The sequence below is a fragment of the Salmo trutta genome, chromosome 21, assembly GCF_901001165.1.
Source record: "Salmo trutta chromosome 21, fSalTru1.1, whole genome shotgun sequence".
NCBI lineage: Eukaryota > Metazoa > Chordata > Actinopteri > Salmoniformes > Salmonidae > Salmo > Salmo trutta.
In genome coordinates this window covers 52386640-52413493 of record NC_042977.1, presented here as the reverse complement: position 1 = coordinate 52413493, position 26854 = coordinate 52386640, and the positions used below count along the sequence as shown (strand labels likewise).

Sequence of the window (26854 nt, the reverse complement as noted above, 5' to 3'; positions counted from 1 at the left end):
AAGAATGGGAGAAACTCCCCAAATACAGGTGTGCCAAGCTTGTAGAGTCATACCCAAGAAGACTCAAGGCTGCAATTGCTGCCAAAGGTGCTTCAACAAAGTACTAAGTAAAGGGTCTGAATACTTATGTAAATGTCATATTTCAGTTTCATTTTTTAAATACATTTGCAAAAAATTCTAAAAACCTGTTTTTGCTTTGTCATTATGGGGTATTTTGTGTGGATTGATGAGGAAAGAATACAATTTAATACATTTTAGCATTAGATTGTAACTTAACAAAATTCAGAAAAAGTCAAGTGGTCTGAATGCTTTCCGAAGGCACTGTATATACTGAACAAAAATATAAACGCAACATGTAAAGTGTTGGTCCAATGTTTCATGAGTTGAAATATAAGATCCCATAAATGTTCCATTCGCACAAAAGGCTTATGTCTCTCTAATTTTGTGCACAAATTTGTTTACATCCCTGTTAGTGAGCATTTCTCCTTTGCCAAGATAATCCATCCACCTAACATGTGTGGCATATAAAGAAGTTGATTTAACAGCATGATCATTACACAGGTGCACCTTGTGCTGGGGACAATTAAAGGCCACTTTAAAAACACAATGCCACAGATTTCTCAAGTTGAGGGAGTGTGCAATTGGCCTGCTGACCGCAGGAATGTCCACCAGAGCTGTTGTTTTAGAGAATTTGGCAGTACGTCCAACTGGCCTGACAACCAGACTATGTGTAACCACGCCAACCCCTCCATATCTGGCTTCTTTACCTGTGGGATCGTCTGAGACCAGGCACCCGGACTGCTGATGAAACTGAGTATTTCTGTCTTCAACACAGCGCTTTTGTGGGGAAAAATGCAATCTGATTGTCATTTCCTGACCATAGAGAGCTCGTATTTTTCTATGGTAGAGTAGGTCAGGGCGTGACTGGGGGGTTTGTCTAGATTATTTATTTCTATGTTTGGTTCTAGTTTCTTTTTTCTATGTTGGTTTTTGTCTAGTTGAAATTTTCTGTTGTGTTCTAGGTTCTTTTTTCTATGTTGGGGTTTTGTCTAGTTGAAATTTTCTGTTGTGTTCTAGGTTCTTTTTTCTATGTTGGGGTTTTGTCTAGTTAAAATTTTCTGTTGTGTTCTAGGTTATTTTTTCTAGGTTGGGGTTTTGTTTAGTTTAAATTTTCTGTTGTGTTCTACGTTCTTTTTTCTAGGTTGGGGTTTTTGTATGATTCCCAATTTGAGGCAACTGGTCATCGTTGTCTCTAATTGGGGATCATATTTAAGTTGTTGTTTTTCCCACTAGTGTTTGTTGGAGATTATTTTGAGTTTATGCATGTTTATAGTTTATTGTATGTCTTGCATAGTTTCACATAGAAATAAAGATGTGGAACGATATCCACGCTGCGCCTTGGTCTCCTTCATACGACGACCGTCACACTGATTGGCTGGGCCTGGCTCTGCAGTGAGTCGGCCTATGCGTTCCTGCCCAGTCATGTGAAATCCATAGATTAGGGCCTAATCTATTTAAATTGACTGATGTCCTTATTTGAACTGTAACTCAGTAAAATCGTTGAAATTGTTGCATGTTGCATTTCTATTTTTGTACAGTATAGTTAGACTATTTAGACTGTGGTACTTTCTTTGTTTTCAGGTCCACAGGGAAGGGGGGGGGTTAACGGGGTAGACTTTCAGGACCACAGGGAAGGAGGGGGAAGGGCTGGTATGGAGGAGACATTCAGGCCCACAGGAAGGGCTGGTACTGGGGGGAGACTTTCAGGCCTACAGGGAAGGGCTGGTACTGGGGGAGACTTTCAGGCCCAAAGGGAAGGGCTGGTATGGAGGAGACTTTCAGGCCCACTGGGAAGGGCTGGTAGAGGGGGGAGACTTGGGGGATGGATGGGTGGTCAGTCAACCTTGGTTGCTGGGCGGGATAGGAAGGGTTGGGAGGTGTGTGGGTTGGTTTCCAGGTGGGGAGGGAGAATGCAGGCAGGGGGATGAGGACTGAGGGGGGAAATGGGTTGAGGTTATCTTTGGAACTATTTTAAAAAAGTATTTTCTTGTACCTGTAACTGCCCCCTCAAAAAATAGAAAATGAAATAAAGTTGGTCACAATGTTTTTATTAAAATGAGGTCAAGGTATTGGGTTAAAAGTCAGCAACAAACAAACACGGTTGTAAACATAACAAAGCACCAGGAGAATGAGAGGAACACTGTTGATGAGAGAAACAGAAACATGTAGATACCGTCAGAGATGTTGTAACTCAAAGCAGTTGTAGTTGAGTAATTGGTTATTTTGGGAAGCCGTCAGCTCTTGGGATGGAAATAGATCTCACTGTTGGCAGATCCACAACAGATGTTGGAAACAAATATACTTGAGTTGGCAAAAACAGTGAGTTAGTTTGGGACAATGTTTGAAGATCCATATAAAAGCCACAGTCTCTATTCTGTAAACCTAAGCCTAAAGAGAATAGATTAGAACTACTACATGTTGAATTGAACAGGTAACAATCCTAGTTCCAATGCAGCCCTTCTACCACCCCTCATAGCCTGGTTCCTCTCTAGGTTTCTTCCTAGGTTTTGACATTTCTAGGGAGTTTTTCCTAGCCACCGTGCTTCTACACCTGCATTGCTTGCTGTTTGGGGTTTTAGGCTGGGTTTCTGTACAGCACTTTGAGATATCATCTGATGTAAGAAGGGCTATATAAATACATTTGATTTGATTAGTATTTGATTAGGTTAGTTCAGAACGTAGAATACGTGTAATTGATAACTTAACTAACATAATCCCTAACCCCCAAACATAACCCTTGATCCCCAAACCTAACCCTAACCTCTACAAGCCCTTAACCCCCAAACCTAACCCTAACCCTAACCCCAAACCTAACCCTAACCTCTACTAGCCCTTAACCTCCAACCCTAACCCCCAACCCTAACCCCTTCTAGCCCTTAACCCCCAACCCTAACCCTAACCCCAAACCTAACCCTAACCTCTACTAGCCCTTAACCCCCAACCATAACCCCTACTAGCCCTTAACCCCCAACCCTAACCCTAACCTCAACCTCAAAACCCAAACCTAACCACTCTAGGTGACTAATTTCATATCTGACATCTATGTGAGTGTGTGTGTGAGTCTGTGTGTGAGTGAGTGTGTGATTGTGTGCATGTGCATGAGTGCGGGTGTGTGTGCAAGTGTGCGAGCGTGTGTGAGTGTGTGAGTCTGTGTGTGTGAGTGTGTGAGTGCGAGCGTGTGTGCGTGTGTGAGTGTGAGCGTGTGTGAGTGTGTGAGTGCGAGCGTGTGTGAGTGTGTGAGTGCGAGCGTGTGTGAGTCTGTGTGAGTGTGTGAGTCTGTGTGTGAGTGTGTGTGCATTCCTGTGTTTGTGTTAGGTAGTGAGGGGGGGTAGATGGTATTTCAGAAATCCTGCAGGCGCACCTCTTCTCTTCCTTCTACTTTTTGACGTTTTTGGTAGCATTCTCTAGAGAAAGAGACTTCCCCACCGAGCCGTGCGTTAGACAGACAGACTTCCCCACCTAGCCGTGCGTTAGAGAGACTTCCCCACCGAGCCGTGCGTTAGAGAGACTTCCCCACCGAGCCGAGCGTTAGAGAGAGAGACTTCCCCACCTAGCCGTGCGTTAGACAGAGAGACTTCCCCACCTAGCCGTGCGTTAGACAGAGAGACTTCCCCACCGAGCCGTGCGTTAGACAGAGAGACTTCCCCACCGAGCCGTGCGTTAGAGAGACTTCCCCACCGAGCCGTGCGTTAGAGAGAGAGACTTCCCCACCGAGCCGAGCGTTAGACAGAGAGACTTCCCCACCTAGCCGTGCGCCAGACAGAGAGACTTCCCCACCTAGCCGTGCGCCGGACAGAGAGACTTCCCCACCGAGCCGTGCGTTAGACAGAGAGACTTCCCCACCTAGCCGTGCATTAGAGAGTCTTCCCCACCTAGCCGTGCGTTAGACAGAGAGACTTCCCCACCGAGCCGAGCGTTAGAGAGACTTCCCCACCTAGCCGTGCGTTAGAGAGACTTCCCCACCTAGCCGTGCGTTAGACAGAGAGACTTCCCCACCGAGCCGAGCGTTAGAGAGACTTCCCCACCTAGCCGTGCGTTAGAGAGACTTCCCCACCGAGCCGTGCGTTAGAGAGACTTCCCCACCGAGCCGTGCGTTAGACAGAGAGACTTCCCCACCGAGCCGTGCGTTAGATAGAGAGACTTCCCCACCTAGCCGTGTGTTAGAGAGACTTCCCCACCGAGCCGTGCGCCAGACAGAGAGACTTCCCCACCGAGCCGTGCGCCAGACAGAGAGACTTCCCCACCGAGCCGTGCGCCAGACAGAGAGACTTCCCCACCGAGCCGTGCGTTAGAGAGACTTCCCCACCTAGCCGTGCGTTAAAGAGACTTCCCCACCGAGCCGTGCGTTAGAGAGACTTCACCACCGAGCCGTGCGTTAGAGAGAGAGACTTCCCCACCGAGCCGAGCGTTAGAGAGACTTCATCACCGAGCCATGCGTTAGAGAGACTTCACCACCGAGCCAAGCGTTAGAGAGACTTCACCACCGAGCCGAGCGTTAGAGAGACTTCACCACCGAGCCGAGCGTTAGAGAGACTTCCCCACCTAGCCGTGTGCCAGACAGAGAGACTTCCCCACCAAGCCGTGCGTTATACAGAGAGACTTCCCCACCGAGCCGTGCGTTAGAGAGAGAGACTTCCCCACCGAGCCGTGCGTTAGAGAGAGAGACTTCCCCACCGAGCCGTGCGTTAGAGAGACCTCCCCACCTAGCCGTGCGTTAGAGAGACCTCCCCACCGAGCCGTGCGTTAGAGAGACCTCCCCACTGAGCCGTGCGTTAGAGAGACCTCCCCACCGAGCCGTGCGTTAGAGAGACTTCCCCACCTAGCCGTGCGTTAGAGAGACTTCACCACCGAGCCGTGTGTTAGAGAGACTTCCCCACCTAGCCGTGCGTTAGAGAGACTTCCCCACCGAGCCGTGCGTTAGAGAGAGAGAGACTTCCCCACCGAGCCGAGCGTTAGAGAGACTTCCCCACCGAGCCGTGCGTTAGAGAGACTTCCCCACTGAGCCGAGCGTTAGACAGAGACTTCCCCACCTAGCTGTGCGTTAGACAGAGAGACTTCCCCACCGAGCCGTGCGTTAGAAAGAGAGACTTCCCCACCGAACCGTGCGTTAGACAGACAGACTTCCCCACCGAGCCGTGCGTTAGAGAGAGAGACTTCCCCACCTAGCCGTGCGCCAGACAGAGAGACTTCCCCACCTAGCCGTGCGCCAGACAGAGAGACTTCCCCACCTAGCCGTGTGCCGGACAGAGAGACTTCCCCACCTAGCCGTGCGTTAGACAGAGAGACTTCCCCACCGAGCCGTGCGTTAGAGAGACTTCCCCACCGAGCCGTGCGTTAGAGAGACTTCCCCACCGAGCCGAGCGTTAGACAGAGAGACTTCCCCACCGAGCCGTGCGTTAGACAGAGAGACTTCCCCACCGAGCCGAGCGTTAGACAGAGAGACTTCCCCACCGAGCCGTGCGTTAGAGAGACTTCCCCACCTAGCCGTGCGTTAGAGAGACTTCACCACCGAGCCGTGCGTTAGAGAGACTTCCCCACCGAGCCGAGCGTTAGCGAGAGAGAGACTTCCCCACCGAGCCGTGCGTTAGACAGAGAGACTTCCCCACCGAGCCGTGCGTTAGCGAGAGAGACTTCCCCACCGAGCCGAGCGTTAGAGAGACTTCACCACCGAGCTGAGCGTTAGAGAGACTTCCCCACCTAGCCGTGCGCCAGACAGAGAGACTTCCCCACCGAGCCGTGCGCCAGACAGAGAGACTTCCCCACCGAGCCGTGCGTTATACAGAGAGACTTCCCCACCGAGCCGTGCGTTAGAGAGAGAGACTTCCCCACCGAGCCGTGCGTTAGAGAGACCTCCCCACCGAGCCGTGCGTTAGAGAGACCTCCCCACCGAGCCGTGCGTTAGAGAGACCTCCCCACCGAGCTGTGCGTTAGAGAGAGAGACTTCCCCACCGAGCCGTGCGTTAGAGAGACTTCCCCACCTAGCCGTGCGTTAGAGAGACTTCCCCACCTAGCTGTGCGTTAGACAGAGAGACTTCCCCACCGAGCCGTGCGCCGGACAGAGAGACTTCACCACCGAGCTGTTCATACCCGATACTAAAAGCAGAGAAGAGAAGAGAAGACAAGAGCAGTATACAAGCTGCAACCTTTCATCTGTATTGCCTGTTCCCTTCAAGGTTATTTCTATTATTAAGTTCCGTATGTGGATGAAGGAGTGATTCCCCGCGGCGGGGGTTTGATATGGAACTATAAGGACTTTAGTCACCTATTGTAGCAGACCACAGGGAGAGCAGAGTCGCTATCCAGGTGTCAGCAGGACTATCACCTCTTCCTAATCTTCAGGCCGATTCTCTAGCAATCCAGTGGATGTAACTTCACATTCCAGTCTAGATTAGTATCAGAGCAGCTCTCTAACACCATGAAAGGTAGGCTACGTCATGACGATCCAGTAAACAACAACAACATTACTGCAACATAATGAATGTTTTCTATCATAGATGACCAGCTATGTATTATAGCCTACTTCAACACAACATCCTGCAGTAGTTTGGTTGTTATTGGTCAACACAACTATATCCCACAGGTCCTGCAGTAGCTTAGTTGTTATTCCTAGCACGCAATGACTACATCAAGCTTGTGACTCTACTAACTTGTTGGATGCATTTGCTGTTTGTTTTGGTTGTGTTTCATTAAGTAATGTGGATGCTACCATGATTATGGATAGTCCTGGATGAATCTTAAATAATGATGAGTGAGAAAGTTAGAGGCATGAATATCATACCCCCACAAAAATTATACCTCCCCTTTTACTGTAATGGTGAGAGGTTAGCATGTGTTGGGGGTATGATATAAAATGCTAACCTCCCCTGTTATTGTAATGGTGAGAGATTAACATGTGTTGGGGGTATGATATAAAATGCTAACCTCCCCTGTTATTGTAATGGTGAGAGGTTAGCATGTCTTGGGGGTATGATATTTGTACATCTGTATCTGTAAAAAAAAACAAAAAAAAACACAAATGCATCCAACACGTTTGTAGAGTCACGAGCTTGATGTAGTCATTGCGTGCTATGAATATGGGACCAAACACTACATTTGACTACTTTAATACAGGAGGAGGCTGGTGGGAGGAGCTATAGGAGAAGGGGCTCATTGTAATGGCTGGAATGGAATTTAATGGAATGGTATATAACACAAACATATGGAAACCACATGTTTGACTCTGTACCATTAATGCCATTCCACCATTACAATGATCTCCTCCTCCTATAGCTACTCCCACCAGCCTCCTCTGTAATACACATACAGTAAGTGATTTTGTCCCAACACTTTCGGTCCCCTAAAAGGGGGGGGGGGGGGGGGGGCTATGTACAAAAAGTGCTGTAATTTCGAAGCAGTTCAACCGATGTGGATGAAAATGCCCTAAAATTAAAGCTGATAGTCTGGAGTTTAAACTCATAGTCATTGTATCATTTCAAATCCAAAGTGCTGGAGTACAGAGCAAAAACAAACAACAAAACATGTGTCACTGTCCCAATACTTTTGGAGCTCTCTGTATATCCCACAAGTCCTGCAGTAGTTAACGTGTTATTGTTCAACACAACGATATCCCACCAAGTCCTGCAATGCATTAGTAAGCTAATTGAGGTTTTCTAATCTCGATGCAGGAATGCAGAGAACTGTTGCTTCTCACATCTGGATCGCATCAGCTGCTCGTGGGGACCAGGTTGAGGGTTGTTTGGAATCCTGTTGCAAAACATTAATCCATTGAGTTAAACGTCACGATGAGAGCAGAAATAACAGACAATAGACATGCTTTAGATGGATATTAGCCTCCCTAGTCAAAATAGTTATTGACCATTGTAGTAAGCTAATTGGGAATAATCTACAAATACCTGCCCTTGTTTCAATCTGGGAGCCTATAATCAGGTTAACTAGCTATACGATCCACTATAAAGCCATTTAACTGGTCAGGTTCTCAGAAAGCTGCGATGGGAAATACTGACTCAGGATGATATAAAGAAATGAATAGTTCTACTTTATTTCCACTCTGATGTAACTATAAAAAGGTCCAGAACTGAGCCAGGGTTTCCGAACGCTGTGAACAAAGATTCCACTCTACCTGTGTCAAACCAGAGGAATTAACAAAATATAGTATATGCCATTACAGTGACATTGACTCATACATTGTCATTAAAACAAGATATGTTAGGAGTTTGTCTAATGTTGTTTCCATGTATTTGTATTTGTAATTATTATGGATCCCCATTAGCTAAGGCAGCAACTACTCTTCCAGGGGATTATTATGGATCCCCATTAGTTCCTGCCAAGGCAGCAACTACTCTTCCTGGGGTTTATTATGGATCTCCATTAGTTCCTGCCAAGGCAGCAGCTACTCTTCCTGGGGTTTATTATGGATCCCCATTAGTTCCTGCCAAGGCAGCAGCTACTCTTCCTGGGGTTTATTATGGATCCCCATTAGTTCCTGCAAAGGCAGCAGCTACTCTTCCTGGGGTTTATTATGGATCCCCATTAGTTCCTGCCAAGGCAGCAGCTACTCTTCCTGGGGTTTATTATGGATCCCCATTAGTTCCTGCCAAGGCAGCAGCTACTCTTCCTGGGGTTTATTATGGATCCCCATTAGTTCCTGCCAAGGCAGCAGCTACTCTTCCTGGGGTTTATTATGGATCCCCATTAGTTCCTGCCAAGGCAGCAGCTACTCTTCCTGGGGTTTATTATGGATCCCCATTAGTTCCTGCCAAGGCAGCAGCTACTCTTCCTGGAGTTTATTATGGATCCCCATTAGTTCCTGCCAAGGCAGCAGCTACTCTTCCTGGAGTTTATTATGGATCCCCATTAGTTCCTGCCAAGGCAGCAGCTCCTCTTCCTGGGGTTTATTATGGATCCCCATTAGTTCCTACTCTTCCTGGGGTCCAGCAAAATTAAGGTAGTTATACATTTTTTAAAACATTACAATACATTCATAACAGATTTCACAACATATTAAGTGTGTGCCCTCAGGTCCCTGCTCTAGTACCACGTATCTACTACACAATATCCATGTGTGCGTGTGTGTATAGTGCGTATGTTATTGTGTGTTTGTATGCATGTGCCTATGTTTCTGTTAATTTACAGTGATTAATTTATACTGTTGTTAATGTGTTTAGTGAATAGTCTACAGGACAATAAGACCATCCATGACTTAGGTTTTTACCAGTCTAGTTTTTTTAGTGGATGGTAATGGTTAGCTGTGAGGGTTTTACCAGTCTAGTTTTTATAGTGGATGGTAATGGTTAGCTGTGAGGGTTCTACCAGTCTAGTTTTTACAGTAAATATTTACGGTTTGGGGTTCGGGTTCTACCAGTCTAGTTTTTATAGTGGAGGGTGAGGGTTCTACCAGTCTAGTTTTTATAGTGGAGGGTAATGGTTAGTGGTTCGGGATTAACCAGTCTAGTTCTTATAGTGGAGGGTAAGGGTTAGAGGTGAGGGTTTTACAAGTCTATTTTTTTACAGTGGAGGGTTAGGGATAGGGGTTAGGGGACTTGACAGTCTAGTTTTTATAGTGGAGGTTAAGGTTTTGTCGTTAGGGTTTTATCAGTCCATTTTTCATAGTGGAAGATTAAGGTTAGGGTTTTACCTGTGTTGTTTTTATAGTGCAGGGTAAGGGTTAGTGGTTAGGGTTTACCAGTCTATGTCACATCCTGACCATAGAAAGCTTTTATTTTCTATGGTAGAGTAGGTCAGGGCGTGACAGGGGGTTTTGTCTAGTTTAAATGTTCTATGTTGTGTGGTTCTAGTTTCTGTATTTCTATGTTTTTTTTGGGGGGGGTGATCTCCAATTAGAGGCAGCTGGTCATCGTTGTCTCTAATTGGGGATCATATTTAAGTTGTTGTTTTTCCCACTAGGGATTGTGGGAGATTATTTTGAGCTAGTGTATGTTGCACCTCTTCGTCACGGTTTGTTGTTTTGTTTATTCGTTTATTTGTATGTCTTGCATAGTTTCACAGTTAAATAAAAATGTAGAACGATTCACACACTGCGCCTTGGTCTCCTTCATCATACGACAAACGTGACAGTCTAGTTTTTTTAGTGGAGGGTAAGGTTTAGTGGGTAGGATTTTACCCGTCTAGTATTTATAGTTGAGGTTTAGGGTTTTACCAGTCTAGTTTTGATAGTGGAGGGTTAGAGTTAGTGGATACGTTTTTTTCAGTCCAGTTTGTATTGTGGATAGTAAGGATTAGTTTGTAAGGTTTTACCTGTCTAGTTTTATAGCGGAGGGTTAGGGTTAGAGGTTAGGGGTTAGGGTTTTACCAGTCTAGTTTTATAGTGGAGGGTTAGGGGTTAGGGTTAGGGTTAGGGGTTAGGGTTTTACCAGTCTAGTTTTGATAGTGGAGAGTTAGGGTTAGTGGATACGGTTTATCCAGTCTAGTTAATATAGTGGAGTGTAAGGGTTGGTGGTGAGGGTTTAACCAGTATAGTTTCTATAGTGGAGGGTTAAGGTTAGTGGTGAGGGTCTTACCAGTCTAGTTTGTATTGTGGAGGGTTACGGTTAGTGGTGAGGGTTTAACCAGTGTAGTTGTTGAGTGGAGGATTATGGTTAGTGGTGAGTGTCTTACCAGTCTAGTTTGTATTGTGGAGGGTTAAGGTTAGTGGTGAGGGTTTAACCAGTCTAGTTTGTATTGTGGAGGGTTAAGGTTAGTGGTGAGGGTCTTACCAGTCTAGTTTTTTTAGTGGAGGGTTAAGGTTAGTGGGGAGGGTCTTACCAGTCTAGTTTCTATAGTGGAGGGTTAAGGTTAGTGGTGAGGGTTTAACCAGTCTAGTTTGTATTGTGGAGGGTTAAGGTTAGTGGTGAGGGTTTAACCAGTCTAGTTTCTATAGTGGAGGGTTAAGGTTAGTGGTGAGGGTTTTACCAGTCTAGTTTGTATAGTGGAGGGTTACGGTTAGTGGTGAGGGTCTTACCAGTCTAGTTTGTATAGTGGAGGGTTAAGGTTAGTGGTGAGGGTCTTACCAGTCTAGTTGTTTAGTGGAGGGTTAAGGTTAGTGGTGAGGGTCTTACCAGTCTAGTTTGTATTGTGGAGGGTTACGGTTAGTGGTGAGGGTCTTACCAGTCTAGTTTGTATTGTGGAGGGTTAAGGTTAGTGGTGAGGGTATAAGCAGTCTAGTTTGTATTGTGGAGGGTTAAGGTTAGTGGTGAGGGTCTTACCAGTCTAGTTTTTTTAGTGGAGGGTTAAGGTTAGTGGTGAGGGTCTTACCAGTCTAGTTTGTATTGTGGAGGGTTAAGGTTAGTGGTGAGGGTCTTACCAGTCTAGTTTGTATTGTGGAGGGTTAAGGTTAGTGGTGAGGATCTTACCAGTCTAGTTTCTATAGTGGAGGGTTAAGGTTAGTGGTGAGGGTTTTACCTTTCTAGTTTTTTTTGTGGTTGGTAAGGTTTGGTGGGTAGGATTTTACCCGTCTAGTTTTCATAATGGTGATTTAGGTTTTAGGGTTTTACCAGTCTAGTTTTGATAATGGAGGGTTAGGTTTAGTGGATACGGTTTTTCCAGTCTAGTTTGTATAGTTGAGGGTAAGGATTAGTTAGTAAGGTTTTACCAGTCTAGTTTTACAGTGCAGGGTTATGTTTAGTGGTTAAGGTTTTTCCAGTCTAGTTTTTATAGTGGAGGGTAAGGGTTAGTGGTTAGAGTTGTACCAGTCTAACAGAATAACTCTCTCCTCCGTTATTGTAGTGCCAGTTATTTAAACAGGTCTGAGGTCTGTTTGTAGTGCCTGTTATTTAAACAGGTCTGAGGTCTGTTTGTAGTGCCTGTTATTTAAACAGGTCTGAGGTCTGTTTGTAGTGGCTGTTATTTGAACAGGTCTGAGGTCTGTTTGTAGTGCCAGTTATTTAAACAGGTCTAAGGTCTGTTTGTAATGCCTGTTATTTAAACAGGTCTGAGGTCTGTTTGTAGCGCCTGTTATTTAAACAGGTCTGAGGTATGTTGTAGTGCCTGTTATTTGAACAGGTCTGAGGTCTGTTGTTGTGCCTGTTATTTGAACAGGTCTGAGGTCTGTTGTTGTGCCTGTTATTTCAATTGGTCATTTGTAGTGCCTGTTATTTCAATGGGTCAGAATTGTTGCTCTGGTCTGTATGACTCTGGTTACTTAACTTGTGTTTTCTCCTCACAGACGAATTGCTTGCTGATGAGGAGGAGGTGCAGTCTTTTGGATACAAGAGGTTTGGTGAGTAGTCGGTTACTGTTAGAAACATACTCACGGTTGCTACGTCAGCCTAACAAAAGGGAAGGGTAAGAGAGGAGGGAGAAGGGGGTGATTGGATGGTGGCGGAGGGTTCTGGATCTGCTCAATGTTAAGGTCCACCCAAAAAGAGAAAAGTGTCCCCTCAAAATACTTCCTCACGTGGAGGAATTTTTGAGAAAAGTGCAAATGCTTTCACTTATGGATTATGCTCGTTAGGGGTATAATGGTTAACCTGTTGGGGCTAGGGGGCAGTATTTGCATGGCCGGATTAAAAACGTACCCGATTTAAACTGGTTACTACTCCTGCCCAGAAACGAGAATATGCATATAATTAGTGGATTTGGATAGAAAACACTCTACAGTTTCTAAAACTGTTTGAATGGTGTCTGTGAGTATAACAGAACTCATATGGCAGGCCAAAACCTGAGAAGATTCCATACAGGAAGTGCCCTGTCTGACAATTTGTTGTCCTTCTGTTGCATCTCTATCAAAAATACAGAATCTGTGCTGCAACGTGACATTTTCTAAGGCTTCCATTGGCTCTCTAAAGCCGCCAGAAAGTGGAATGGGGTGTCTGCTGTCTCTGGGCGAAGAACAGCAGGAGAGTTTGTGAGTGGTCAGCCTGGGGACAGTGAGACTGAGATGCGTGTTCACGAGAATTCTCCATTTTTTTCTTTCAGCCTTTGAATGAATACAACGTGTCCCGGATGGAATATTATCGCTATTTTACGAGAAAAATAGCATAAAAATTGATTTTAAACAGCGTTTGACATGCTTCTAAGTACGGTAATGGAATATTTTGAATTTTTGTCACGAAATGCGCTTGCGCGTCACCCTTCGGTTAGTGACCTGAACGCACGAACAAAACGGAGCTATTTGAATATAACTATGGATTATTTGGAACCAAAACAACATTTGTTGTTGAAGTAGAAGTCCTGGGAGTGCATTCTGACGAAGAACAGCAAAGGTAATACAATTTTTCTAATAGTAATTCTGAGTTTAGTGAGCCTCAAACTTGGTGGGTGTCAAAATAGCTAGCCGTGTTGGCCGAGCAATGTACTCAGAGTATTACAAAATGTGCTTTCGCCGAAAAGCTATTTTAAAATCTGACACCGCGATTGCATAAAGGAGTTCTGTATCTATAATTCTTAAAATAATTGTTATGTATTTTGTCAACGTTTATCATGAGTAATTTAGTAAATTCCCCGGAAGTTTGCGGTGGGTATGCTAGTTCTGAACATCACATGCTAATGTAAAAAGATGGTTTTTGATATAAATATGAACTTGATTGAACAAAACATGCATGTATTGTATAACATAATGTCCTAGGAGTGTCATCTGATGAAGATCATCAAAGGTTAGTGCTGCATTTAGCTGTGGTTTTGGTTTTTGTGACATATATGCTTGCTTTGAAAATGGCTGTGTGATTATTTTTGGCATAATCTGACATAATCTAATGTTTTGCTTTCGCTGTAAAACCTTTTTGAAATCGGACAATGTGGTTAGATTAATGAGAGTCTTGTCTTTAAAATGGTGTAAAATAGTCATATGTTTGAGAAATTGAATGAATGAGCGCATTCCAGGACTGAATTAGGGACGAACAACTGGTTAGCCGGGCCCCCTCCAGGGGCAGGCTGGGAACGTTGTTCCTTGCGGACCAGGGTCTCAATACCACATCCCACAGCAGCCACAATGTATGAGGTAGGGAGGATGGTCTCGGAGTCAGAGGCTGTGGCAGCGGGACTGTACAGGCGAGAGAGGGCGTCAGGTTTAGCATAGGATTTGTGCCCCGGGAACCAAGATGTTTCTTACAACAGAGCTGCCGATGACGACAGCTGGTGCAATGACTGAGGAGGTCCAGCCGTTCTTTCACCTCGAGTTGTTTCGCAACCCCTCGAGGACTGAAGGGCAGTGGGGCCCGATGGACCCGAGCCAGCTGTAGTATGCATCGTGGATGATGAATGGGCCGGTGTCTCAGGCAGTCTCATGGTCTGATGAGGGTTGGAGCTCTGAGGATCTGAACCCAAGGTCGAAGCCACTGGAGAGGGAGACAGAACAGAGAATGAAGGTGCAGGTACCTCCGGATCCGATCTGGAATCGGAAGCCCCTAGGGAAGATTGTGCCGGAACCTTTGGATCCAGGGCGGCAAAGCCATTTCTGGCCCGTGTCAGGTCTTAACATCTCCTCCGTTGTCAGAGGACGCTTTCTTCTACTTTTACAGTGAGTGACATATCTCCATGGCTGGTTGGTAGGGTCGAGAACAGGAACATCCCCCAAGTCATGCAGGAGCATCCTACTGGCTCGGGAGACCCCTTTGGGGAGGAATCACTGCAGAGTACCGGCCAGTCGGCTGTGGAGAGTCGACATGGTGGCGACACTTCCACCAGACCAGAGCCGTGTCCAGTTCTGGGGTAGAAGAAAAATAAAAAGTAGGCGTGGATTCCCCAGTAGCTTGTGTAGATTCGCTACTTGTTTGCTAAGTGTAGCCACTTCACCCCTGTTGTATTCAGCAAACAAAATGTTGCTACATTGAAAGTCTGGGTGGTCCACATTGTTTTGGAACTTTTTGGTCTGGCAGGATCCCGGGACAGATAGTAGCAGTCACAGCAGCTGAGGCCAAGTGAGCCGTGGAATCCAAAAGCAAAAAGTTTATATAAATCAAACTTTGCAAGGAAACACTGTCACAACTTTACAAAAACAATAAACCGAGATCTCTCATTCCGCGTTCAACATACGTCGCGCTCTGATGACTTTGGTTTGTGATCCATAATGGACTATAGCGGTGGAAGTCGGAGCCTGTATAATATGATTCCATCTTATTCCTATACAGATCGTTTGATGACTCCACAGAGGTCATAGCGGGCCGTTGGAAACTAGAAAGGCAGACCCTGGTTGTAGGGTTTCCTGCTTGTTTATACAGTATTCTTGTACAGTTCGTTTTAAGCACCAGCTCGTTATTTTTATTGTCCTGAGGTGGAATGTATACAGCAGTCACGATAACAGCTGAAAACTCCCTCAGGAGGTAGAAGGGTCTACATTTGACCATCAGGTATTCCAAGACAGGTGAACAGTGGGTTGACACTTCCACCGTGCTGGAATTAGCACACCAGTTGGAGTTGATGAAGAATCCTAACCCCTCCCCCCCTCGTTTCCCCAACTCCACTGTCCTGTCCGCCCAGTGAATGGAAAATCCATGGAGTTGGATAGCCGTGGGGAGTATCTTGTCCGAAGCCAAAGCTTCTGAAAAGCTGAAAATATTGCAGTTCCAAGAGTCCCGTTGTTAGCAAATCCACGATCAGTCATCCATCGTATCATCAAGTGACTGTACATTAGCCAGTAGAATGGAGGGAAGAGGTGGCAGGTTTTCCCTTCGCCATAATCCCACCAGGATCCTCCGTCTCTTGCCTCTGTAACGCCAGCATTTCCTCTTTGGTAGCCCAAAAATTGGGTTGAAGTTACAGAGAGAGCCCAGGGCAGATGAGTCGAAGTAGAAGCCGGAAATGGGGTAAGTAACTATCGTTCTGATGTTCAAGAGTTCATGTCGTTTGTAAGAAATAATAGGGGATACATTTAGAGAAAATAGAGTACAAATAAATGACAAAATAATCACAAAAGAGCAAAGTTGGGTCAGCGCTTGCAAAACGGTGCCCATCCAGTACGGCGCCATCTTGGACGTATTTGATAAGATTAGTACATATTTTCTCAGGGGACCCCACATGTGCCTCCGACAACATCTTTGGGAACCACTGAACTAACCTCTGTCTCTGCTTGCTTCCTCTCTCTCTCTGTCCCCTCTGCTTCCTCCTGCCTCAGTCTCACCACTGAGCACCACATCACTTTCTGTCTCAGTGGTCTACTCTCTGTAAAGCAAAGTTATAAGGAGAACTTAGTAGCTTATTTTTTGCTCCAGCTGAGGTAGGCTCTGTTTAAAGATAATTTCTTACTTCATCCTTCTAGCTTGATAATACTAGCCAGATTCCTTCAAAGTTACTGCATTATAAGTCTCTGCCGGCAGCTAGCCATGACTGACTGACATATCTATTGTGCAGTCATTCTCCGAGAGTCGTTCTTTGTTTGTTTAGGGGATGTCTGTAGACACCGCAGGAGATGTAGGATAGTTTTAGAATTGCCTTTTGTCCTGTATTTCGTTAACAAACTGTCAGCAGCGTCTCTAGTTAACTACCTGAGCTGACTGAGAGCTGGGGTAGTTTGTTTCATGTCTCAGGCCCTTGGCCTGTGCCGCGAGAGGGCGGAGTTACCATTTGAGAGAGTGGTGAATATGCTGCTAAAAAGGCAAATCCGGCGAACATAACGAACAAACCACTGTTCATGATTCCACTAGTTCGCAAAGAGGCAGGCAAGATTACAACTAAGTCAGATCAAGAACATAAGCATTCTGAGCTTAGATCAATGCTGGGAACAATATTTAGAGGTTGACCCGTAATTGATTTGCTTTACACTTTTAACATAGTCCAGGCCTTTAAATACCTTATTTCCCAGCGATAACGCCTTGCATTACACCTGGGAAGAAAACACTTCAATTTGCTCATCTTGCCATTGGCTCAACGTAACAAAATGTAGAAAAAGTGAAATCGTCTGAATACTTTCCGAATGCACTGTATATACTGCAAAGTTGCTTAGGAGCTAGAAACAGAGCTGCCATGTCTAAAGTTGAGCAAATGGCCGTGGGGGTAAGTTGAGCCAACTTTATTCTAAAATTGATTAAATATTTTTTCCCTCATCAATCTACACGCGAAACGCCATAATGACAAAGCAAAAACAGGGATTTAGACATTTTCGCACATGTATAAAAAATAAAAACTGAAATATCACATTTACATAAGTATTCAGACCTTTTACTCAGTACATTGTTGAAGCACCTTTGGCAGCGATTACAGCCTCAAATCTTCTTGGGTATGACGTTACAAGCTTGGCACACCAGTATTTGGGGAATTTCTCCCATTCTTCTCCACAGATCCTCTCAAGCTCTGTCAGGTTGGATGGGGAGTGTTGCTGCACAGCTATTTTCAGGTCTCCAGAAATGTTCGATCGGGTTTAAGTCCTGGCTCTGGCTGGCCACTCAAGGACAGTCAGAGACTTGTCTTGAAGCCACTCCTGCATTGTCTTGGCTGTGTGCTTAGGGTTGTTGTCTTGTTGGAAGGTGAACCTTCTCCCCAGTCTGAGGTCCTGAGCGCTCTGGAGCAGGTTATTAAGGATCTCTTTGTACTTTGCTCCGTTCATCTTTCCCTCGATCCCGAATAGTCTCCAAGTCCCTGCCGCTGAAAAACATCCCCACAGCATGCTGCTGCCACCACCATGCTCCACCGTAGGGATGGTGCCAGGTTTCCTTCAGACGTGATGCTTGGCATTCTTGTTTCTCATGGTCTGAGAGTCCTTTAGGTGCCTTTTGGCAAACTACAAGTGGGCTGTCATGTGCCTTTTACTAAGGAGTGGCTTCAGTCTGGCTGCTGTAACATAAAGGCCTGATTGGTGGAGTGCTGCAGAGATGGTTGTCATTTTGGAAGGTTCTCCTCCACAGAGGAACTCTGGAGCTCTGTCAGAGTGACCATAGTGTTATTGGTCACCTCCCTGACCAAGGCCCTTCTCCACAGCGGCCTAGCTCTAGTAAGATTCTTGGTGGTTCCAAACTACTTCCATTTCAGAATGATGGAGGCCACTGTGTTCTTGGGGACCTTCAATACTGCATTGTTTTGGTACCCTTCCCCAGATCTGTGCCTCAACACAATCCTGTCTCGGAGCTCTACTGACAGTTCCTTTGACCTCATGGCTTTGGTTTTTGCAAAGACATCCACTGTCAACTGGGACCTTATATGGACAGGTGTGTACCTTTCCAAATCATGTCCAATCAATTACATTTACCACAGGTGGACTCCAATCAAGATGTAGAAACATCTAAAGGATGGTCAAGGGAAACAGGATGCACCTGAGCTCAATTTCGAGTTTGTAAATAAGGCATTTCTGTTTTTTATCTTTAATCAATTAGCAAATTATATTCCCCCAAATGTTTTTTCACTTTGTCATTATGTGTCACATCCTGACCTTAGAAAGCTGTTCTTTTCTATGGTAGAGTAGGTCAGGGCGTGACAGGGGGTTTTTCTAGTTTAGTTTTTCTATGTTGTCAGGTTCTAGTTTTGTATTTCTATGTTGGGTGTTGTTTGGGATGATCTCCAATTAGAGGCAGCTGGTCCTCGTTGTCTCTAATTGGAGATCATACTTAAGTAGGTTTTTTTTCCACCTGGGTTTGTGGGAGATTGTTTTTGAGTACGTGTATGTTAACTCTGTGTCACGATTTGTTGTTTTTGTTATTCAGTTTATTTATATGTATTGCACAGTTTCACAGTGTAAATAAAATGTGGAACGACACACACGCTGCACTTTGGTCCGCTCCTCTTTTCGACAACCGTGACATGAGATAATGTTTTAATCCATTTTAGAATACGGCTGTAACTTAGAGTCTGAATATTTTCCAAATGCACTGTAGTTTGTTGAGGGTGTTATTTCTTACATTATTAGCCCAGAATGTTTTTGAGTTATTAGATACAGATGGAAATAACTTTTAGATATCAGAGTGGCGTTAACTCACAAGGATTCCAACCAGAAATACGACTTTGCTGAATTGGAATCCTTTGTTCATACCCCATAAGGCAATTAAACTTATCCCAGAGGCTGCTTCAAGACTCCGCCAGCGAAGAAGAGGTATTCGGAGTGGACTTTTAGTCCGACTCAGGAGGTGTGCTCATCATCCACCGCTTCCGAGAATATGTTCATTTAAGCCTTGCAAGGCTCCCAGCCTAGACGGAATCCCTAGCTGTGTCCTGCACTGACCAGCTTGCTGGAGTGTTTATGGACCTATTCAATATCTCCCTATACAAGCCTGCTGTCCCCACTTGTTTCAAGATGTCCACCATTGTTCCAGTACCCAAGAAAGCAAAGGTAACTGAACTAAATTACCATTGTCTCGTAGCGCATAAAGTGCTTTGAAAGGCTAGTTATGGCTTGGGGGCAGTATTTCGACGTCTGGATGAGAAGCGTGCCCAAAGTAAACTGCCTATTACTCAGGCCCAGAAACTAGGATATGCATATAATTGGTAGATTTGGATAGAACACACTCTAAAGTTTCCAAAACTGTTCAAATAATGTCTGTGAGTATAACAGAACTGATATGGCAGGCGAAAACCTGAGGAAAATCCATCCAGGAAGTGGGATTTTTTTTAATGTGGGTAGTTTTCAATTGAATGCCTATAGAGTATCTAATGGGTTAGGACCCAGATTGCAGTTCCTATGGGTTCCACTAGATGTCAACAGTCTTTAGACATTGTTTCAGGCTTGTTTTCTGAAAAATGAAGAAGAATGAGACCTTTCTGTCAGTGGACTGTAGAATCATGCAGTGCTGGTTTGCGCGCATGACCTTCGTTGTTTTTCCTTTCTATTTAATACGCTATTGTCCGGTTGAAATATTATCGATCATTTAGACAATTGACAACCTGAGGATTAATTATAAACATCGTTTGACATGTTTCGACGAACTTTACCGGTAGTATTAACCTCCCTGGGCGACAGCCAGTGGAATAACGTGGCGCGAAATACAAATACCTAAAAAATGCTATAACTTCAATTTCTCAAACATATGACTATTTTACACCATTTTAAAGACAAGACTCTCATTAATCTAACCACATTGTCCGATTTCAAAAAGGCTTTACAGCGAAAGCAAAACATTAGATTATGTCAGGAGAGTACACTGCCAAAAATAATCATACAGCCATTTTCAAAGCAAGCATATATGTCACAAAAACCAAAACCACAGCTAAATGCAGCACTAACCTTTGATGATCTTCATCAGATGACACTCCTAGGACATTATGTTATACAATACATGCATGTTTTGTTCAATCAAGTTCATATTTATATCAAAAACCATCTTTTTACATTAGCATGTGACGTTCAGAACTAGCATACCCACCGAAAACTTCCGGTGAATTTACTAAATTACTCATGATAAACGTTCACAAAAAACATAACAATTATTTTAAGAATTATAGATACAGAACTCATTTATGCAATCGCGGTGTCAGATTTTAAAATATCTTTTCGGCGAAAGCACATTTTGCAATATTCTGAGTACATAGCTCGCCATCACGGCTAGCTATTTTGACACCCACCAAGTTTGGGGCTCACTAAACTCAGAATTACTATTAGAAAAATTGTATTACCTTTGCTGTTCTTCGTCAGAATGCACTCCCAGGACTTCTACTTCAACAACAAATGTTGTTTTGGTTCCAAATAATCCATAGTTATATTCAAATAGCTCCGTTTTGTTCATGCGTTCAGGTCACTATCCGAAGGGTGACGCGCGAGCGCATTTCGTGACAAGAAATTAAAAAATATACCATTGTCGTACTTAGAAGCATGTCAAACGCTGTTTAACCTCTAGGGGCTAGGGGGCAGTATTGAGAATTTTGGAAAAAATATGTGCCCATTTTTAACTGCCTCCTACACCAACTCAGAAGCTAGAATATGCATATTATTGTTCAGGTTTGGATAGAAAACACCCTAAAGTTTCTAAAACTGTTTGAATGGTGTTTGTGAGTATAACAGAACTCCTATGGCAGGCAAAAACCTGAGAAGGTTTCATGCAGGAAGTACCCTGTCTGACAAGGTGTTGTTGTTCTTGCTTCTGTTTATTGAAGAGTCAGGATCTTAGCTGTAACGTGACAATTCCTAGGGCTCCAATAGGCTCTCAGAACCCGGGAAAAAACCTAAACGATGACGAGGCAGCCTCAGGCTGAAACACAGAATCCCCTTTTCCAAGTGGCCCATCAGAGGACAATAGAATTAGGCGCGTGCCCGATTCGACCCCGTGCAGTATTTTCCTTCGGCTGTTTAGCTAATTGCAGATTCCCGGTCGGAATATTATCGCTGTTCTACGAGATAAATTGCATAAAAATTGATTTTAAACAGCGGTTGACATGCTTCGAAGTACGGTAATGGAATATTTAGATTTTTTTTGTCACGTTCTGCGCCATGCGCACGACCGTGATTTACCATTCTGATAGTGTCTAGAACGCACGAACAAAACGCCGCTGTTTGGATATAACGATGGATTATTTGGGACCAAACCTACATTTGTTATTGAAGTAGAAGTCCTGGGAGTGCATTCTGACGAAGAACAGGAAAGGTAAGACCATTTTTCTTATAGGAAATGTGATTTTGGTGAAGGCTAAACTGGGTGGGTGTCTAAATAGCTAGCCCGTGATGGCTGGGCTATGTACTTACAATATTGCAAAATGTGCTTCATCCGAAAAGCTATTTTAAAATCGGACATATCGAGTGCATAGAGGAGTAATGTATCTATAATTCTTAAAATAATTGTTATGCTTTTTGTGAACGTTTATCGTGAGTAATTTAGTAAATTGTTAGTAAATTCCCCGGAAGTTTGCGGGGGGTATGCTTTTTCTGAACGTCACATGCTAATGTAAAAAGCTGTTTTTTTATATAAATATGAACTTGATTGAACAGACATGCATGTATTGTATAACATAATGTCCTAGGTGTGTCATCTGATGAAGATCATAAAAGGTTAGTGCTGCATTTAGCTGTGGTTTGGGTTTTTGTGACATTATATGCTAGCTTGAAAAATGGGTGTCTGATTATTTCTGGCTGGGTACTCTGCTGACATAATCTAATGTTTTGCTTTCGTTGTAAAGCCTTTTTGAAATCGGACAGTGTGGTTAGATTAACGAGAGTCTTTTCTTTAAATAGCTGTAAAATAGTCATATGTTTGAGAAATTGAAGTAATAGCATTTCAAACGTTTTAAAAATCATGCCACAGGATTCAACTGGCTGTTACGTAGGTGGGACGAATTCGTCCCGCCGGTCCCATAGAGGTTAAAATCAATTTTTATGCTATTTTTCTCATAAAATAGCGATAATATTCCATCCGGGCGACGTTGTATTCATTCAAAGGCTGAAAGGAAAAAATGGAGAATTCTCGTGAAGGCGCCTCTCAGTCTCACTGTCCCCAGGCTGACCACTCACAAACTCTCCTGCTGTTCTTCGCCCAGAGACAGCAGACACCCCATTCCACTTTCTGACGGCTTCTGAGAGCCAATGGAAGCCTTAGAAAATGTCACGTCACAGCACAGATGCTGTATTTTTGATAGAGATGCAACAGAAGGACAACAAATTGTCAGACAGGGCACTTCCTGTATGGAATCATCTCAGGTTTTGGCCTGCCATATGAGTGTCTGTTATACTCACAGACACCATTCAAACATTTTTAGAAACTTTAGAGTGTTTTCTATCCAAATCTACTAATTATTTGCATATCCTCGTTTCTGGGCAAGAGTAGTAACCAGTTTAAATTGGGTACGTTTTTTGTCCGGCCATGCAAATACTGCCCCCTAGCCCCAACAGGTTAAGATGTATTCGTCTGCATGTATTGACCGCCTTTGAGCCAGTGGATTACTGAACAAAACACGCCAACAAAACTGAGTTTTTGGGATATAAAGAGGGACTTTATCAAACAAAACAACCATTTATTGTGTAGCTGGGACTCTTGTGACTGCAACCAGATGAAGATCTTCAAAGGTAAGTGAATAATTTTAGCGCTATTTCTCACTTTTGTGACTCCTCGACTTGGTTGGAAAATGTTTGTATGCTTTTGTAAGCGGGGCGCTGTCCTCAGATAATCGCATGGTATGCTTTCGCCATAAAGCCTTTTTAAAATCTGACAAATCGGCTGGATTAACAAGAAGTTAATCTTTAAGCCGATGTATAACACTTGTATTTTTATGAATGTTTATTATGACTATTTCTGTATTTTGAATTTGGCGCTCTACAATTTCACCGGATGTTGTCGAGGTGGGTGCAACTGGGTCCGGGAATTCCTGACGAGCGGTCCCCAGGTGGTGAAGGTAGGAAACAACACCTCCACTACATTGATCCTCAACACAGAGTCCCCACAAGGGTGCATGCTCAGCCCCCACATGTACTCCCTGTTCACCCATGACTGCGTGGCCACGCACGCCTCCAACTCAATCATCAAGTTTGCAGGCGACACAACAGTAGTAGGCCTCATTACCAACAATGATGCGACGGCCTACAGGGAGGAAGTGAGGGCCCTCACGGAGTGGTGCCAGGAAAACAACCTCTCCCTCAACGTCAACAAAACGAAGGAGCTGATTGTGGACTTCAGGAGACAGCAGAAGTTGCAAGCCCCCTTCCACATCGACAGGGCCGCAGTGGAGAAGCTTCAAATTCCTCTGCATACACATCACTTACAATCTGTAATGATCCACCCACACAAACAGTGTGGTGAAGAAGGAGCAACAGCACCTCTTCAACCAAGAAATTCAGCTTGGCCCATAAGACCCTCAAAAGCTTTTACAGATGCACCACTGAGAGCATCCTGTCGGGCTGTATCACTGTCTTGTATGGCAACTGCACCGCCCATAACCACAGGGCTCTCAAGAGGGTGGTGCAGTCTGCCCAACGCATCTTAGTGGGCACACTGCCTGCCCTCCAGGACATCTAAAATCAAATCAAATCAAATGTATTTATCTAGCCCTTCTTACATCTGCTGATATCTCAAAGTGCTGTACAGAAACCCAGCCTCAAACCCCAAACAGCAAGCAATGCAGGTGTAGAAGCACGGTGGCTAGGAAAAACTCCCTAGAAAGGGCAAAACCTAGGAAGAAACCTAGAGAGGAACCAGGCTATGAGGGGTGGCCAGTCCTCTTCTGGCTGTGCCGGGTGGAGATTATAACAGCACATGGCCTAGATGTTCAAATGTTCATAAATGACCAGCAGTGTCAAATAATAATAATCATAGTAGTTGTCGAGGGTGCAACAAGTCAGTAACACAAGAGTAAGTGTCAGTTGGCTTTTTCATAGCCGATCTTTGAGAGTATCTCTACCGCTCCTGCTGTCTCTAGAGAGTTGAAAACAGCAGGTCTGGGACAGGTAGCATGTCCGGTGAATAGGTCAGGGTTCCAGCAGGTCTGGGACAACAGGTCTGGGACAGGTAGCACGTCCGGTGAACAGGTCAGGGTTCCATAGCTGCAGGCAGAACAGTTGGAACTGGAGCAGCAGCACGGCCAGGTGAACTGGGGACTGCAAGGAGTCATCAAACCAGGTAGTCCTGAGGCATGGTCCTAGGGCTCAGGTCCTCCGAGAGAGAAAAAGAAAGAAAGAGAAAGAGAGAATTAGAGAGAGCATATTTAAATTCACATATCTACAGCTTTTGATGTCACAGGAAGGCCAAAAAGATTGTCAAGGCCATTAACCACCCGAGCCTGCTCACTCCGCTATCATCCAGAAGGCGAGGTCAGTACAGGCGCATCAAAGCTGGGACCGAGAGACTGAAAAGCAGCTTCTATCGCAAGGCCATCAGACTGTTAAATAGCCATCACTAGCCGGCCTCCGTCCAGTACCCTGACCTGAACTTAGTCACACTCACTATCTGGCTACCACCCAGTTACTCAAGTCTGCACCTTAGAGGCTGCTGCCCCATGTACATAGACATGGAATCACTGGTCTCTGTTTACATACTGCTTTACTCGTTTCATATGTATATACTGTTTACTACTGTATTTTAGTAAATGCCACTCTGACATTGCTCGTCGTAATATTTATATATTTCTTAGTTCCATTCTTTACTTTTGGATTTGTGTGTATTGTTGTGAATTGATAGATGTTACTGCATTGTTGGAGCTATGAAAACCTGCATTAACATCTGATAAATATGTGTATGCTACCAATAACATTTTTTTTTTTTTTAGAAACAAGGGTTTCTTTAGAAACAAGGTTGGCTCAACTTACCCCACTATCCCTTATGTATGCTATAGCTAGTTCTCCACACAAAAATCCCAGTGTTGAGTAGGTTAGATGCTGTCTTTGTGTTGGCATGGAATTGTCCACCAGCCTTTCTTATTCCAGGTACTTGGCATAAGGAAAAAACGGCAGGAATTTTCTTTGACCGACTTCCTGAGTCCAAATGAAACACAGCTGTTGAACATACAGCAGTAGACATCCACAAGACTGGTTTATTGCTCGTTCGTTCTTCGTTTGTTATTTTGGTGTTTTCTTGGTTCAAATAAATATCAAGATGAGCATCCACATTCCTGCTGCGTTTTGGTCCTCCATTCCAGACGACAACCGTTACAGTGACTCCATCATTTGTAACAAGTTAAAAAAACAAACATTTTGGTAGCATTTCTATATTGAAGATTGAAAAAGAATTGTGCATTTTTCCCCATATTCCATCCAGTTTGCTTTATTTTTTATAATATATTACACTGAATAAGTATATCTTCTTTATAATATATTTCTTGAATATGTTCCTACATTTATTTTGTTTTTCTGCTAACTTATTCTGTGCCTCTATGGTACAGTTTTTATTGCTATCTAACTGTACTGTTAGTCCTTCAATTTCCTTTGTTAATATGGACTCTTTTGATCTAAATTGCTTTTGTTTTATAGATGAGTATTGAATTGCATGGCCTCTAAAGGCACATTTAAAAGTGTCCCATACAATAAGGGGATCTGCTGTACCTATGTTATGTCTGAAAAAGTCAGTTATAAATTCTTCTGTCCTAGTTCTAAACAATTTATCATCTAGTAGGCTTTAATTAAATGTCCAATATCCTCGCCCACGTGGAAATACTGTAAGAGTAATATATATGTCAATTATGGGATGATCCGACCGCGTTCTGTCCCCTTTCAACACTTTTTAAACTTTTGGTGCCAGAGTGAATGGCATAAGAAAGTAGTTGTCAATGGTGTGCGTACTGGGAGCGGAGTCAGATGCAGGAGAGCAGAGAGTTGTGAACAGGTGCACACTTTATTTAGGCAGAAGAAACCAACAGACGGACGCCACTGCATCAACCTCCAGCCAATTGGCAAAAGTGTAAAACGCGCAAACAGTCACAATAATTATGTTCAAACAAATAAAACATACCTCGTGATAAAACCCGGAACAAACGAACACCAGTCTAGCGCCTCAAACTTGACACGTAACAAAAAACAATTTCCCACAAAGATATGAGAGGGAACAGAGGAATAAATACATGTAGTGTGATTGTGGAATGAAAACCAGGTATGCAGGGAACAATGAAAATTGAGCGGCGATGGCTAGAAAACCGGTGACGTCGATCGCCGAACGCCGCCCGAACAAGGAGAGGAGCCGACTTCGGCGGAAGTCGTGACAGTACCCCCCGCTTGACGCACGGCTCCAGCAGTGCGCCGACAACGGCCTCGGGGACGACCCGGAGGGCGAGGCGCAGGGCGATCCGGACGGAGACGGTGGAACTCCCGCAGCAGTTCAGGGTCCAACACGTCTGCCACCGGAACCCAGCACCTCTCCTCCGGACCATACACCTCCCACTCCACGAGGTACTGAAGGCCCCCCGCCCGACGCCTCAAATCCAGGATGGACCGGATGGAGTACGCCGGGGCCCCCTCGATGTCCAGAGGAACCTCCTGCACCTCAGACTCCTGGAGCGGACCAGCCACCACCGGCCTGAGGAGAGACACATGGAA

At 44.5% G+C, this 26854-nt stretch overlaps 1 protein-coding gene across 2 annotated transcripts in view; it reads left to right on the top strand.

Annotated features, from left to right (window-relative positions):
• Nucleotides 1-5900: 5900 nt before the first annotated feature.
• colec12 (collectin sub-family member 12) overlaps nt 5901-26854 on the top strand; it is a 112187-nt gene continuing 91233 nt past the window's right edge. For both annotated transcript variants that reach the window (XM_029706146.1, XM_029706145.1), the window contains exons 1-2: nt 5901-6482; nt 12221-12274. In XM_029706146.1, the coding sequence (XP_029562006.1) occupies nt 6476-6482; nt 12221-12274 (61 nt within the window). In that variant the 5' untranslated portion in view covers nt 5901-6475. The remainder of the gene's footprint in view (nt 6483-12220; nt 12275-26854) is intronic.